Source organism: Nerophis lumbriciformis, linkage group LG03 (assembly GCF_033978685.3).
Source record: "Nerophis lumbriciformis linkage group LG03, RoL_Nlum_v2.1, whole genome shotgun sequence".
Classification (NCBI taxonomy): domain Eukaryota; kingdom Metazoa; phylum Chordata; class Actinopteri; order Syngnathiformes; family Syngnathidae; genus Nerophis; species Nerophis lumbriciformis.
Genome location: NC_084550.2, coordinates 20,540,001 through 20,556,781, shown reverse-complemented (window position 1 = coordinate 20,556,781; position 16,781 = coordinate 20,540,001). Strand labels below are relative to the sequence as shown.

At 41.0% G+C, this 16,781-nt stretch overlaps 1 protein-coding gene across 1 annotated transcript in view; it reads right to left on the bottom strand.

Moving 5' to 3' along the window:
* The window catches only part of LOC133580802 (unconventional myosin-VIIb-like), a 136,453-nt gene that overhangs the window by 27,833 nt on the left and 91,839 nt on the right, over window positions 1–16,781 (bottom strand). Inside the window, exons 27-34 of the mRNA XM_061935032.2 lie at window positions 16,756–16,781; window positions 13,169–13,342; window positions 12,851–13,078; window positions 9,732–9,899; window positions 9,495–9,612; window positions 9,300–9,426; window positions 3,374–3,540; window positions 3,124–3,305 (exon numbers count right to left, since the gene is read on the bottom strand). The exon at window positions 16,756–16,781 is cut by the window's right edge and continues 94 nt beyond it. Coding sequence (XP_061791016.2) covers window positions 3,124–3,305; window positions 3,374–3,540; window positions 9,300–9,426; window positions 9,495–9,612; window positions 9,732–9,899; window positions 12,851–13,078; window positions 13,169–13,342; window positions 16,756–16,781 — 1,190 coding nt within the window. The remainder of the gene's footprint in view (window positions 1–3,123; window positions 3,306–3,373; window positions 3,541–9,299; window positions 9,427–9,494; window positions 9,613–9,731; window positions 9,900–12,850; window positions 13,079–13,168; window positions 13,343–16,755) is intronic.

The following is a 16,781-nucleotide window of genomic DNA, read 5'->3' as shown; positions in this document are numbered from 1 at the left end:
TCTTGCCAGGAGATCCCCATCTTAGTCAGTTCATCTTTGGGGTTGCCTGAATAGAGAAATGTCTCTCCAGTGGCAGTTGTTACTTCTCCAAAGGTATTCCATCGGCTCTCACATACACCAACAATGCTTAGGTTGTAACGTTGCATTTCTTTGGTCAATTGTGCCAATTTTCCAGCTTGGTAGAGTGTTCTGACATTCCAGCATCCAATTCTTGTTCTAGACTTCAGCTTCAACAGACATTTCCCCCGCCCTGAGGTCTCTGATGAGTTTGCCCCAGACAGTTCATACATTCCACTTGTGGGTCGTCAGTTTGGCTTCGGTCAGTCATAGGTAAATTTTCCAGAGTTTCGGTTTCTGTAACCAGGGATGGGTAGTTAGCCCATCGCCCAACCCTCAACCTGGAGAACCAGGGATTTATCTACACTTGCCTTGTGTTAGGAGAGTGGTCTTCCCAGACTTAAGCAGTCTCTCCAGCTGCTCGCAGTGACCTCTAACTGGTATTTTTGCTGCTTGCCGTTGACCACAATGTTTGGTTCTTCCGCCAACCAGCTTGGAACTTCACCGTTGATCGGCACAGATTCCTCCGCTGAAAGTTTCCAGCTATCATTCCTCCGTTAGCTTACCCTTTTCAGGGTTCCTGTGAGACCTTCTTGGCTACGGTGACGGCCCGGGGATGCACCACTAGGAGGTGGAGTAGGATTTTGCAGCCCCAGTCTACAAACCCCGTTTCCATATGAGTTGGGAAATTGTGTTAGATGTAAAAATAAACGGAATACAAGGATTTGCAAATCATTTTCAACCCATATTCAGTTGAATATGCTACAAAGACAACATATCTGATGTTCAAACTGATTTTTTTTGCAAATAATCATTAACTTTAGGATTTGATGCCAGCAACACGTGACAAAGAAGTCGGGAAAGGTGGCAATAAATACTGATAAAGTTGAGGAATGCTCATCAAACACTTATTTGGAACATCCCACAGGTGAACAGGCAAATTGGGAACAGGTGGGTGCCATGATTGGGTATAAAAGTAGATTCCATGAAATGCTCAGTCATTCACAAACAAGGACGGGGCGAGGGTCACCACTTTGTCAACAAATGCCTGAGCAAATTGTTGAACAGTTTAAGAAAACCTTTCTCAACCAGCTATTGCAAGGAATTTAGGGATTTCACCATCTACGGTCCGTAATATCATCAAAGGGTTCAGAGAATCAGCTAAGCCCGTGACCTGCGATCCCTCAGGCTGTAATGCATCAACAAGCGACATCAGTGTGTAAAGGATATCACCACATGGGCTCAGGAACACTTCAGAAACCCACTTTCAGTAACTTCAGTTGGTCGCTACATCTGTAAGTGCAAGTTAAAACTCTCCTATGCAAGGCGAAAACCGTTTATCAACAACACCCAGAAACGCAGTCGGCTTCGCTGGGCCTGAGCTCATCCAAAATGGACTGATACAAAGTGGAAAAGTGTTCTGTGGTCTGACGAGTCCACATTTCAAATTGTTTTTGGAAACTGTGGACGTCGTGTCCTCCGGACCAAAGAGGAAAAGAACCATCCGGATTGTTATAGGCGCAAAGTTGAAAAGCCAGCATCTGTGATGGTATGGGGGTGTATTAGTGCCCAAGACATGGGTAACTTACACATCTGTGAAGGCGCCATTAATGCTGAAAGGTACATACATGTTTTGGAGCAACATATGTTGCCATCCAAGCAACGTTACCATGGACGCCCCTGCTTATTTCAGCAAGACAATGCCAAGCCACGTGTTACATCAACGTGGCTTCATAGTAAAAGAGTGCGGATACTAGACTGGCCTGCCTGTAGTCCAGACCTGTCTCCCATTGAAAATGTGTGGCGCTTGACGGAGGCAGATAATTACATATATCCATATTTGTGTGTTACTTCTTTATTTTCATAGTCATATTACAAAACAGCTAGTGTTCTTTATATGTTATCTTTTGGTTGTCTGCAAGTACTGTGTGCCAACTTTTAAGAATGTGAAGGGGGAGATCTTCTCTGCTTCTCGTCTAAAACCGACTTTAGATAATAAACAAAAGGGACCTGGGGTGAGCTGAGAGAGAGGGGGAGTAGCAATAAATCATTTTTCTTATCTTCTCCTGTGCCCAGCTGTGGAGTAAGAGGGACAAGGAGGGTGGGGGCAAGAGAGACGATATAGAAGAGAAGTTTTTTGTATGTTGGATTAGACCATTTTTAGCTGCGCGAGTGAGCGCTTCTGTACGGGATTTGGTCTCAAGTTTATTTCCAAAGGCTTTGGAAATAAAATTACAAAATACCTATTCTGTCTCTGGTGGTTCTTCTACTCAGCTTCACGTGTCATCAAAAGAGCTTGGGAGTGACCAGCAACTTGAATTCCCTGGGAGGAACAACTGGTCCAAACGCATCACGCATTATGAAGCCTAAAATACCACAACGGAGACCCCCGGACTGTTGAACAACTTAAGCTGTACATCAAGCAAGAATGGGAAAGAATTCCACCTGAGAAGCTTCAAAAATGTGTCTCCTCAGTTCCCAAACGTTTACTGAGTGTTGTTAAAAGGAAAGGCCATGTAACACAGTGGTGAACATGCCCTTTCCCAACTACTTTGGCACGTGTTGCAGCCATGAAATTCTAAGTTATGAGTTTGAACATCAAATATGTTGTTTTTGTAGTGCATTCAATTGAATATGGGTTGAAAAGGATTTGCAAATCATTGTATTCCGTTTATATTTACATCTAACACAATTTCCCAACTCATATGGAAACGGGGTTTGTACTTCTTAGTCATCAAAAACCAAACCAAAATCCATCAATCAATCAAGAAACAATAGAACCAACATGAGGCTTCATTTCTTAGACCACGTCCTATAGAATGTGTGCAATGCAAAGTAAATGATTGGATGTTGCACTAATTTCACTTTTAACACAAAGCTAAAATGTTGATGTTTTGTTCAGGCAGCTTTGCTATTTTGGCCTACATAGTGGATTACTTTGAGTGGTTGTAATGCACAAAATGTATCTTAGTGCAATCAAGCCTGCATTCTTCAATTTTTCTGCATGTGGAAAAGGTTTGGACACCTTTGTCCGAGGTAAATAAAATATTGTTGAATATACACTACCAGCATTTCATCAGTGGGTCTACTCAGAGTTGGAAGAAACTGCAACGCGTCCTTATCGACAACACCCGCGTTGTTTGTCTTCTGATTAGTCGCTTCCACCGTGTTCTTGTCAGAGGAATACTTTTGATCCTTCTCTATCACCAGGAGGTCGCCTCGTTTAAACACCAAGAACCCAGGGTCATCTGTGGAAGCATAAAAGTATGATGTTTCTTTATGCGTGCGTCCCTATAAATTGTTACCAGACTCCTACCTGATTTATTGGAATCCTGCTGAGCCAGCGCAAATATTGAACGGCCTCGCAGTCCACTCAGGTTTTGCTCCACAACTGCAACCAAGTCATCAGCTTCCCCACACTTTAGAACAAATTCCCCTCGGACCGTGGATACACTTATCGACTGGTTACTGGCAGGGCCGTCGCTAGAAAAAAAAAATGTGATTAAACACAAACGACCATGCTGGCAGCAAGGACTTAAAGAAAGAATGTCAGGTTCAAACACTGATGACATTTATTAAACAAGACAAGAAGCAAGGAATTAAACAGAGACAGAATTCAATTTAGCTCAATTGAGGAGAAATGTCTGGGCTGTACTATTTGTACAGTCTTCCGCCACGCTCTGACGAAAGATTGTACGCCTCCTCTTTTATTTGGACTTTCCCTAATTACATGGCAACAGCCGTTTCTAAGGGAGGTGGGTCGTAAACAGCCGTCCCCTTTGGTTACAAAACAGTTCAAAGAAAAGGTGAGGCTATGTAGATCTCGGGTCAAAACAAAATCTTCCTGTGGATTACAATACATTAAAGAAACCGACACCCATCCTACACAGTGGAGTTTTACAAGCCTGGTTAATGGAATGTAACTTTATTGTCATTGCACCAAAAAAGTACAACAAAATTTGTTTTCAGTACAGCCCAACTAAGGGGGGCTCAAGTTTGAGACCAGGTTTTCCAGGAATTCCCAGAATTCCCGTTTTTTAATCCCCTTTTTCACCCTTTTTTCTGTCGACTACTACTCCCATATTTTTAAACCCACTTCAACTGTTCGACTGTCAACACATTCGTCTTAATCAGGACAAAAAACTGAGTTGTTTTTTTCAACTGGAAAAATTCCCAGTTTTCCCGAAATTCCAGGAATTCCATAATAGCATTTCTCATTTAAAAATGTTACTACTTCAACATTTCTCGACCGATTTGAAAAATTCAACACAATTCAGAACATTCACTTTTTTTTTTTAGCATTTTCAAAAAAAATCCCGCTTTTCCCCAAATTTCCAGGAAGTTCCCATTGACATGAATAGGACATTTTTCCAAGTAGCACAATTCACACATTTTTCAACCTATTCAACTCATCCTGGACATTCAAACTACCATTTTTTCACATTCAACAAATTTCCAGGAATTCACGTTTTTTGGTAACCTATTTCCACCCTTAGGTTCGACTACTCCTTTCACATTTTTCAGCCGTTCCACCGTCAAAACATTCCTCTTAATCAGGACAAAAAACTGAGTTGTTTTTTGAACTGGAAAAATTCCCAGTTTTCCCGAAATTCCAGGAATTCCATAATAGCATTTCTCATTTAAAAATGTTACTATTTCAACATTTCTCGACCGATTTGAAAAATTCCAACACAATTCAGAACATTCACATTTTTTTTAGCATTTTCAAAAAAATCCCGCTTTTCCCCAAATTTCCAGAAAGTTCCCGTTGACATGAATGGGACATTTTTCCAAGTAGCACAATTCCCACATTTTTCAACCTATTTAAGCCATTCAAATATTAACACATTCCACTCATCCTGGACATTCAAACTACCATTTTTTCACATACAACAAATTTCCAGGAATTCACGTTTTTTGGTAACCTATTTCCACCCGTAGGTTCGACTACTCCTTTCACATTTTTCAACCGTTCCACCGTCAAAACATTCCTCTTAATCAGGACAAAAAACTGAGTTGTTTTTTTGAACTGGAAAAATTCCCAGTTTTCCCGAAATTCCATAACAGCATTTCTCATTTAAAAAAGTTACTTCAACATTTCTCGACCGATTTGAAAAATTCCAACACAATTCAGAACATTCACTTTTTTTTTAGCATTTTCCAAAAAAATTACGCTTTTCCCCAAATTTCCAGGAAGTTCCCATTGACATGAATGGGACATTTTTCCAAGTAGCACAATTCCCACATTTTTCAACCTATTCAAACCATTAAACTCATCCTGGACATTCAAACAACCATTTTTTCACATTCAACAAATTTGCAGGAATTCACGTTTTTTGGTAACCTATTTCCACCCTTAGGTTCGACTACTCCTTTCACATTTTTCAGCCATTCCACCGTAAAAACATTCCTCTTAATCAGGACAAAAAACTGAGTTGTTTTTTGAACCGGAAAAATTCCCAGTTTTCCCGAAATTCCAGGAATTCCATAATAGCATTTCTCATTTAAAAATGTTACTACTTCAACATTTCTCGACCGATTTGAAAAATTCCAACACAATTCAGAACATTCACTTTTTTTTTTTTAGCATTTTCAAAAAAAATCCCGCTTTTCCCCAAATTTCCAGGAAGTTCCCATTGACATGAATAGGACATTTTTCCAAGTAGCACAATTCACACATTTTTCAACCTATTCAACTCATCCTGGACATTCAAACTACCATTTTTACACATTCAACAAATTTCCAGGAATTCACGTTTTTTGGTAACCTATTTCCACCCTTAGGTTCGACTACTCCTTTCACATTTTTCAGCCGTTCCACCGTCAAAACATTCCTCTTAATCAGGACAAAAACCCTTTTTTCTGTCGACTACTACTCCCATATTTTTAAACCCACTTCAACTGTTCGACTGTCAACACATTCGTCTTAATCAGGACAAAAAACTGAGTTGTTTTTTTCAACTGGAAAAATTCCCAGTTTTCCCGAAATTCCAGGAATTCCATAACAGCATTTCTCATTTAAAAATGTTACTACTTCAACATTTCTCGACCTGTTTGAAAAATTCCAACACAATTCAGAACATTCACATTTTTTTTAATCATTTTCAAAAAAATCCCGCTTTTCCCCAACTTTCCAGGAAGTTCCCATTGACATGAATGGGACATTTTTCCAAGTAGCACAATTCCCACATTTTTCAACTTATTCAAACCATTCAAATATTAACACATTCCACTCATCCTGGACATTCAAACTACCGTTTTTTCACATTCAACAAATTTCCAGGAATTCACGTTTTTTTGTAACCTATTTCCACCCTTAGGTTCGACTACTCCTTTCACATTTTTCAGCAGTTCCACCGTCAAAACATTCCTCTTAATCAGGACAAAAAACGGAGTTGTTTTTTGAACTGGAAAAATTCCCAGTTTCCCCAAATTTCCGAGAATTCCGTAATAACATTTCTGAATTAAAAATGTTACTATTTCAACATTTTTTGACTGATTTGAAAAATTCTAACACAATTCGGAACATTAACATTTCTTAGCATTTTCAAAAAAATTCCCTCTTTTCCCCAAATTCCCACTGAAAAGAACGGGACATTTTTCAAAGTTCCACAACTTCCGTATTTTTCATCCGATTCAAACCGTTGCAATTTGAAAATGTTGCGCCTGTTCAGGAATTGCGTGCTCCCTTTCAACAATTATAAAAAAAATTCCCGGATTTCCTACAATTCCCAATTTTAGGGACATTTTCCCCATACAAAATCAATTACCAAGTTGGTTAAGGAACTAGAAAAAATCCCGGTTTTCCTGAAATTCCAGGAATTTCTCATTTAAAAACCGTTACTAATTCAACATTTCTTGACCGATTTAAACAATTCCAACACCAACCAATTCAGCTCATTCAGGACATTCATGCTCCGAATCATGTTCCAAAAAATACAGCTTTTCCCAAAATTCCCAAATTTCCAAGAAGTTCCCATTGAAATGAATGGCACATTTTTCCAAGTTGCACAATTCCCACATTTGTCAACCTATTCCAATCATTCCAATATTAACACATTCAACTCATCCAGGACATTCAAACTACCATTTTTCCACATTCTACACATTTCCAGGAATTTACGTTTTTTTGGTAACTTATTTCCACCCTTGAGTTCGACTGCTACTTTTACATTTTTCAACCGTTCCACCATCAAAACACTCCTCATATTCAGGACAAAAACCAAGTTGATTAAGGAACTAGAAAAATTCCCGGTTTTCCCAAAATTCCAGGAATTTCTCAATTAAAGGCTGTTACTAGTTCAACATTTCTTAACCGATTTAAACAATTCCAACTCAAACCAATTCAGCTCATTCAGGACATTCATGCTCCAAATCATGTTCCAAAAAAACCCACTTTTCCCAAAATTCCCAAGAAGTTCCCATTGAAATAAATGGAACATTTTTCCAAGTTGCACGATTCCCACATTTTTCAACCTATTCAAACCATTCCAATATTAACACATCCCACTCATCCTGGACATTCAAACCTCAATTTTTCCACATTCAACAAATTTCCAGGAATTTCCATTTTTTGGTAACCTATTTCCACCCATATGTTCGACTAGTCCTTTCACATTTTTCAACCATTCCACCGTCAAAACACTCCTCACATTCAGGACAAAAACCAAGTTGGTTAAGGAACTAGAAAAAATCCCGGTTTTCCCGAAATTCCAGGAATTTCTCAATTAAAAGCTGTTACTAATTCAACATTTCTTGACCGATTCAAACAATTCCAACACCAACCAATTCAGCTCATTCAGGACATTAATGCTCCTAATCATTTTTTTTTTTAAATCCCGCTTATCTCAAAATTCCCAAATTTCCAGGAAGTTCCCATTGAAATGAATAGGACATTTTTCCAAGTTGCACAAATCCCACATTTTTCAACCTATTCAAACCAATCCAATGTTAACACATTCCACTCATCCTGGACATTCAAAGTACCCTTTTTTCACATTCAAAAAATTTCCAGGAATTACCATTTTTTGGTAATCTATTTCCACCCTTAAGTTCGACTACTCCTTTCACATTTTTCAACCGTTCCACCGTCAAAACACTCCTCATATTCAGGACAAAAACCAAGTTGGTTAAGGAACTAGAAAAATTCCCGGTTTTAGTATCGGCTAGAAACTGAGAAGATCTGAGTGTGTTTTATTGGAGCGCTGCAGAAGAGGGGACAGGGAAGAGGCGCGCCATGCGCTGTGTGTGTTTACTAACAAGACATGGCGAAGACGAGTTTCTTAACATGCAGATATTCTCACTACTTTTCTTTTGTCGACCACAATAGAAAATAACATTTTAGTTAAATGTGAGTTGTGTCTTGGATCAAAGCTCCTATCCTAGCAATTCAAATCGGCTGAAACAGCTACAAAAGCAACATGCTTCGACGAAGCTAGTAAAGAGAGACACACTTCACCTCCTAAGCAACAGCGGCTGGATTTTAACGAGGCACTGCGCACTGAAGGTAGACACACTCTGTCAATTTTCTTATATACTCTTTCATTCTAGACTTCTAGAATGTTTGATTATCACATTACTCTAAATGTATAGACTATAAAGTTCACAAACTTAAAGAGGGATGCTAGTGGGCCAGGCCAATCTTTCCTTATCTCTAAACTAAAACTGGGGAAATGTGTAGTGTTCTGGGCTTCAGACATGATTTTATTTCATAATTCCTTGAGAGAAAAAAAACCCTGGTTAGGCTTTGTGTATGTAGTGTGTGCCTTCCTTGGTTTACAGCTACGTTGTTATTATGCTGTTTGTTACTTATGTATGTTATGTTGCAGCTATTTCAAATAGTTTTGTCAATTTGTTCTGGCCTGAAACAAATTGAAACATACCTTTGTCTTTGTGTGTTGTATGTAGACCACATGGCTTAGCAGAGTTCAGTGATGCAAATGCAAGTCAAGTTGATCAACAGATTGTATTATTCTCCAGTGCAATAACAGTACTGAAATGAAGGCTAAAAGGGCATTAAATGGGGCCTTAAAAAAATAAATATATATATAAGTAACTAAATAGTTACTTTTTTACAGTAACGCATTACTTTTTGATGTAAGTAACTGAGTTAGCAACAGAGTTACTTTTGAAATAAAGTAACTAGTAACTGTAACTAGATACTGGTTTTCAGTAACCAACCCAACACTGGTTAAACGTAGACTAAACTCATCATAGGTCCCCTTTATGATCTTGAACCATACCTTAACTTGTGGACTTGGTTGACCTCCAGGTAAGGCAGCTCTAGAAGCTTCTTTTCTTTTCCGTCCATGAACAAGATGCCACTCCAGTTGACTGCCACAATGAACCTGCTTTTGGGCAAAGGCGGTCCTGTGGGCGGAAAGAGGAAGGTCTCAATGCAAACTCTCGATTCAGCGCCACCCGGAATGTGGACTGACCTGACATCATTGTCACTTCAAAAAACTTGGAGAAGTCGACCGCCCATTTCTCCCGAGCGCTGTCGACGAGTTCTCCTTTCACGATGTCTTTGCTGATGCTACTATTGCTGTAAGGGCCCTGTTAGTACACAAAACATTCAGGCGTTGCTCACCTTCATTTAATGATACAGAAACCAATCCGTATTACACCTTATACGATATTACGGGTTTTGGCATCGTTCATTTTGACTCTCCCACCTCTAAGTGTGCTGTGCTGATGAGTTGGATCCATTTTCCCATGGACTTGTTTTCGATGAGAGGGGTGGCGATGCAGTCCTCCACCACCTTTTGCATGTTCTCCTTGCTGTAGGCGGAGCCAAACTGGATGTAATAGTGCTTGGCTGCGAGATGGATGTATTCATCCTCCTGAGAAACATGTCATCGTATCATTGTTCTTTCTACGAAATCTAACACCAATTAAGGCGGCACGCTGTGTAAACGGTAAATAAAAACAGAATACAAATCCTTTTCAACTTATATTCAATTGAATAGACTGCAAAGACAAGATATTTAACGTTCGAACTGGAAAACTTTAGCAAGTATTAGCTCATTTGGAACATGTTTCAAAAAAAGCTGGCACAAAGACTGAGAAAGTTGAGGAATGTTCTTATTTGGAACATCCCACAGGTGAACGGGCTAATTGGGAACAGGTGGGTGCCATGATTGGGTATAAAAGCATCTTCCATGAAATGCTCACTCATTCACAAACAAGGACAGGGGCGAGGGCCACCACTTTGTGAACAAATGGCGTGAGCAAATTGTCGAACAGTTTAAGAACAACATTTCTCAACCAGTTATTGCAAGGAATTTAGGGATTTCACCATTTACGGTCCGTAATATCATCAAAAGGTTCGGAGAATCTGGAGAAATCACTGCACGTAGCATTGAATGCCCGTGACCTTTGATCCCTGCATCAAAAAGCGACATCAGTGTGTAAAGGATATCACCACATGGGCTCAGGAACACTTCAGAAAACCACTGTCGGTAACTACAGTTCCTCGTTACATCTGTAAGTGCAAGTTATAACTCTACTATGCAAAGCGAAAGCCATTTATCAACAACACCCAGAAACGTTGCTGGCTTCGCTGGGCCTGAGCTCATCTAAGATGGACTGATGCAAAGCGGAAAAGTGTTCTGTTCTCTGACGAGTCCACATTTCAAATTGTTTTTGGAAACTGTGGACGTCGTGTCCTCCGGACCAAAGAGGTAAAGAACCATCCGGATTGTTTAAGCGCAAAGTTGAAAAGCCAGCATCTCTGATGGTATGGGAGTGTATTAGTGCACAAGGCATGGGTAACTTACACATCTGTGAAGGCACCATTAATGCTGAAAGGTACATACAGGTTTTGGAGCAACATATGTTGCCATCCAAGCAACGTTATCATGGACGCCCCTGCTTATTTCAGCATCTGTGATGGTATGGGGGTGTATTAGTGCCCAAGACATGGGTAACTTACACATCTGTGAAGGCACCATTAATGCTGAAAGGTACATACAGGTTTTGGAGCAACATATGTTGCCATCCAAGCAACGTTATCATGGACGCCCCTGCTTATTTCAGCATCTGTGATGGTATGGGGGTGTATTAGTGCCCAAGACATGGGTAACTTACACATCTGTGAAGGCACCATTAATGCTGAAAGGTACATACAGGTTTTGGAGCAACATATGTTGCCATCCAAGCAACGTTGTCATGGACGCCCCTGCTTATTTCAGCATCTGTGATGGTATGGGGGTGTATTAGTGCCCAAGACATGGGTCACATACACATCTGTGAAGGCACCATTAATGCTGAAAGGTACATACAGGTTTTGGAGCAACATAAGTTGCCATCCAAGCAACGTTACCATGGACGCCCCTGCTTATTTCAGCATCTGTGATGGTATGGGGGTGTGTTAGTGCCCAAGGCATGGGTAACTTACACATCATTTCTCAGTTCGAACATTAAATATCTTGTCTTTGTACATACATATATATATATATATATATATATATATATATATATATATATATATATATATATGTCTTAATAAGGTTATCCAAAAAATAGTGCTCGATACCGTAGTAGAGCGCAATATATGTATGTGTGGGGAAAAAAATCACAAGACTATTTCATCTCTACAGGCCTGTTTCATGAGGGGGGGTACCCTCAATCGTCAGGAGATTTTAATGGGAGCATTCGCATACCATGGTTTATATAGGGCACAGAGTGGGTGGGTACAGGCTGGCCTAGGGGCGTGGTGATTGGCTCATGTGTTACCTAGGAGGTGTTTCCGTCTGTGGCGGCATGTTGTTACAATTTCGCTGCGCTTGTTGAGGGATGACAGGTCTGGACGGTAAATAATAAACAGTTTCTCTTTCAAGCATAGGTTGCATCTTTTATTACCACTATTGTAAGGTGTGCTGGATGCAAGAATTTGCCATGTTATTGAATATTCAACATTATTGTCTTTGAGGTCCCAAATGTGTTTGCTGAGTTCTGTGGTATTTCGCAGGTTTTTGTTCCTGAAAGAAGCCTTGTGGTTGTTCCATCTGGTTTTGAATTCACCCTCGGTTAATCCTACATATGTGTCGGATGTGTTAATGTCCTTGCGTATTACCAATCTACCAATCTAAGGTAATACGCAAGGACATTAACACATCCGACACATATGTAGGATTAACCGAGGGTGAATTCAAAACCAGATGGAACAACCACAAGGCTTCTTTCAGGAACAAAAACCTGCGAAATACCACAGAACTCAGCAAACACATTTGGGACCTCAAAGACAATAATGTTGAATATTCAATAACATGGCAAATTCTTGCATCCAGCACACCTTACAATAGTGGTAATAAAAGATGCAACCTATGCTTGAAAGAGAAACTGTTTATTATTTACCGTCCAGACCTGTCATCCCTCAACAAGCGCAGCGAAATTGTAACAACATGCCGCCACAGACGGAAACACCTCCTAGGTAACACATGAGCCAATCACCACGCCCCTAGGCCAGCCTGTACCCACCCACTCTGTGCCCTATATAAACCATGGTATGCGAATGCTCCCATTAAAATCTCCTGACGATTGAGGGTACCCCCCCTCATGAAACAGGCCTGTAGAGATGAAATAGTCTTGTGATTTTTTTCCCCCACACATACATATATATATATATATATATATATATATATACCGTATATATATATATATATATATATGCATTCCCTGTTACGAGCGCCCCCTTAGAAGGCAGCCCTCAATAAAAAGGAGTTTGACACCCCTGTTCTATGTGCTAATATTGTTTCATGACTTCAACAAGCTCATTGTGTTCAGAGCCCACCTTCTCGCTGGTGTACTCCCCCGACTTGATGCCCTGCGTGATCTGCTTGTAGATGAGATCCGTGCTGATGGCGTCTTTGGAACAGTCGTGCCAGGGCGTGAACTGCTCCTTGCGGATGGCGAGTTTCACGGGCGTGTCCCTCTCCTCCTTGCCCTGCCTCCTCATCTCCTGCTCGCACTGGGACACGGCGTCCAACACGTGCCTCCCGCAGCTGCCCAGGGACCACATCTGGAGTCAAAAAAGGGTCGACGCGATTAAAAAGTGCGCCGCCCCGCTTAAGTCGGAGCGGGGGGGGGGAAATCCTTCGCCAGAGCTCACTTTCTCAAAGAAGCGAATGTAGAGGGAGAAGCCGTATGTGTCACGCAGGTTAATCCTGTCAGCCACGGCTTGACAGACCTCCGCAGAGGTGGAGGCCGAGTCCAGCTGCAAGGTGACGTCGCTGCCGTCCGTCAGAGTCACCGTCATTTCCATGGGCTTCTTGGATTTGACCGCCTGTCGTCGAGGGGGAAAGGATCACACGTTAGGTCCCTGCTAATTAATCTACAGTCGTGGTCAAAAGTTGACATATACTTGTAAAGAACATAATGTCATGGCTGTCTTGAGTTTCCAATCATTCCTACAAACCCCGTTTCCACATGAGTTGGGAAGTTGTGTTAGATGTAAATATAAACGGAATACAATGATTTGCAAATCCTTTTCAACCCATATTCAGTTGAATATGCTACAAAGACGATGTTCAAACTCAAACTTGTTTTGTTTTTTGCAAATAATAATGATCTTAGAATTTCATGGCTGCAACACATGCATGTTCACCACTGTGTTACATCACTTTTTCTTTTAACAACACTCAATAAACGATTGGGAACTGAGAAAATTAATTGTTGAAGCTTTGAAAGTGGAATTCTTTCCCATTCTTGTTTTATGTAGAGCTTCAGTCGTTCAGCAGTCCGGGGTCTCCGCTGTCGTATTTTATAATGCGCCACACATTTTCGATGGGAGACAGGTCTGGACTGCAGGCGGGCCAGGAAAGTACCCGCACTCTTTTTTTTACGAAGCCACGCTGTTTTAACACGTGCTGAATGTGGCTTGGCATTGTCTTGATGAAATAAGCAGGGGCGTCCATGAAAAAGACGGCGCTTAGATGGCAGCATATGTTGTTCCAAAACCTGTATGTACCTTTCAGCATTAATGGTGCCTTCACAGATGTGTAAGTTACCCATGTCTTGGACAAAAATGCACCCCCATACCATCACAGATGCTGGCTTTTGAACTTTGCGTCGATAACAGTCTGGATGGTTCGCTTCCCCGATGTCGAATATTTCCAAAAACAATTTGAAATGTGGACTCGTCAGACCACAGAACACTTTTCCACTTTGCATGAGTCCATCTTAGATGATCTCGGGCCCAGAGAAGCCGGCGGCGTTTCTGGGTGTTGTTGATAAATGGCTTTGGCTTTGCATAGTAGAGCTTTAACTTGCACTTACAGATGTAGCGACCAACTGTATTTAGTGACAGTGGGTTTCTGAAGTGTTCCTGAGCCCATGTGGTGATATCCTTTAGAGATTGATGTCGGTTTTTGATACAGTGCCGTCTGAGGGATCGAAGGTCACGGTCATTCAATGTTGGTTTCCGGCCATGCCGCTTACGTGGAGTGATTTCTCCAGATTCTCTGAACCTTTTGATGATATTATGGACCGTAGGTGGTGAAATCCCTCAATTTCTCGCAATTGCACTTTGAGAAACGTTGTTTCTACTGAAAATGTGACCACATCTTGCTGGGTCAAAAGTATACATACATTCTGGAAATGCTACTACAATTTGTTTTTTTAACATTTAAAAAAGCAAAAAGGGTATTAAATCTAACAAGAAAAAGTTGCAATATTAACACAAAGCTGCCATGCAGGCTGTTTTTTTCCCCCCTTTTGTCTTTTTTCATTTTTCTTTTTTTGCCATTGCTCAAAAAAAATAAATAAAAAAAGACAAAAAAATCAGTGTTATAATGAATTATTTTCAAGGCTCCAATTACTTCAAAAATGTCAATTTAAAATGTTTTATGTGGAAAAAATATTGCATATATTGTGTGGTTGCCATGTAAAAACATCAACGTTTTCTTAGACAAAAGAGCATAAAACAAACGGGTGGTGGGTGGGTGGGGGGGCATGTTTGGGGGGGCGTGGTTGCGGGGGAGGGGTTGAGGTGCAGGAAGCATACCCCTTCCCCTTCGAGCTGTCCTGGATGAAATAAAAAAAATGTTTCCAATCATTTTGTAACTTGCAAGCGTATTTCTTCTTCTTACTCGTCGTCGCCATGTCTCTTCTTCGTTCTTCTGCTTCGTCTCCTCCTTGTTGTGTGTGAAGTTGTGCACTGAGCTCCAAAAGCCGTAGATGTTATTGTAGCGTCCCGGGAGAGTTAGTGCTGCAAGGGATTCTGGGTATTTGTTCTGTTGTGTTTATGTTGTGTTACGGTGCGGATGTTCTCCCGAAATGTGTTTGTCATTCTTGTTTGGTGTGGGTTCACAGTGTGGCGCATATTTGCAGTGTTAAAGTTGTTTGTACGGCCACCCTCAGTGTGACCTGTATGGCTGTTGACCACACTTGTGTGTGTACGTGTTATTTATTTATTTTTTTAACGTTATCAATAAACCAGTTAAAAGATCATACAACGTGTCAGCATTTCTTGACATCTTCGAGTAAAGACCATTGTCAAACCCGTCCAACGCTACATTATTATGTGACCGGGCCGGCACGCTGTTTATATGGAGGAAAAGCAGACGCCTGGACAGCATGCGGCTGTTAAGGGGGTGAAGGTTACAGGTGAGAGAGCACGCTAAAGGCAGTGCCTTTAAGGCACGCCCCCAATATTGTTGTCCTGGTGGAAATCGGGAGAAATTCGGGAGAATGGTTGCCCCGGGAGATTGTCAGGAAGGGCACTGAAGTTCGGGAGTCTCCCGGGAAAATGGGTAGGGTTGGCAAGTATGCTGACATACAGCAATGTTAATATTTGCTTACATGTCCCTTGGCAAGTTTCACTGCAATAAGGCGCTTTTGGTAGTGTCGGAGGCAGATATTTACATATATCCGAATTTAAGTGTTACTTCTTTTCATTTCATTTTCATATTACAAAACAGCTAGTGTTTTTCTTCCAAATGTGGTCTTTTGGTTGTCTGCAAAACTGTGTGCTTAACCTTGAAGTGAGGAATGTTAGAGAGAGAGATAATGGACATTTGTTTTGGCTAGAGAGACATGACTGCCAGGGACTTAAGAGGGGGGAGGGTTTTTCGGGGGGCAGACCATCTTGGCGGCGCGATAGAATGTTCTATGCTGGACTGGTTTCAATGTATATATGCAAAGCTTTGCAAATATATTACAAAATACCTATTCTGTCTCTGGTGGTTTTTCGACTCAGCTTTAAGTCTCGTAAAGAGCTTGGGAGCGACTTGTGACTTGAATTCCCTGGGAGGAACAACTGGTTCAAAACGCAACAGTAGCCATCCACAAGCTTCTGCGGGGGTGTATATTGTAGCGTCCCGGAAGAGTTAGTGCTGCAAGGGGTTCTGGGTATTTGTTCTGTTGTGTTTATGTTGTGTTACGGTGCGGATGTTCTCCCGAAATGTGTTTGTCATTCTTGTTTGGTGTGGGTTCACAGTGTGGCGCATATTTGTAACAGTGTTAAAGTTGTCTTTACGGCCACCCTCAGTGTGACCTGTATGGCTGTTGACCAAGTATGCCTTTTGTGACCACAAGTATGTGCTCCAATCACTCTATCACAAACAAAACAAGAGTTGTAGAAATGATTGAAAACTCAAGACAGCCATGACATTATGTTCTTCACAAGTGTATGTCAACTTTTGATCGCGACTATTTTTGCCTTCACAATCAAACAGATAAAGACGAGGATGTACGTGCCTGTAATTCGATCCAGCAAGGCAGCT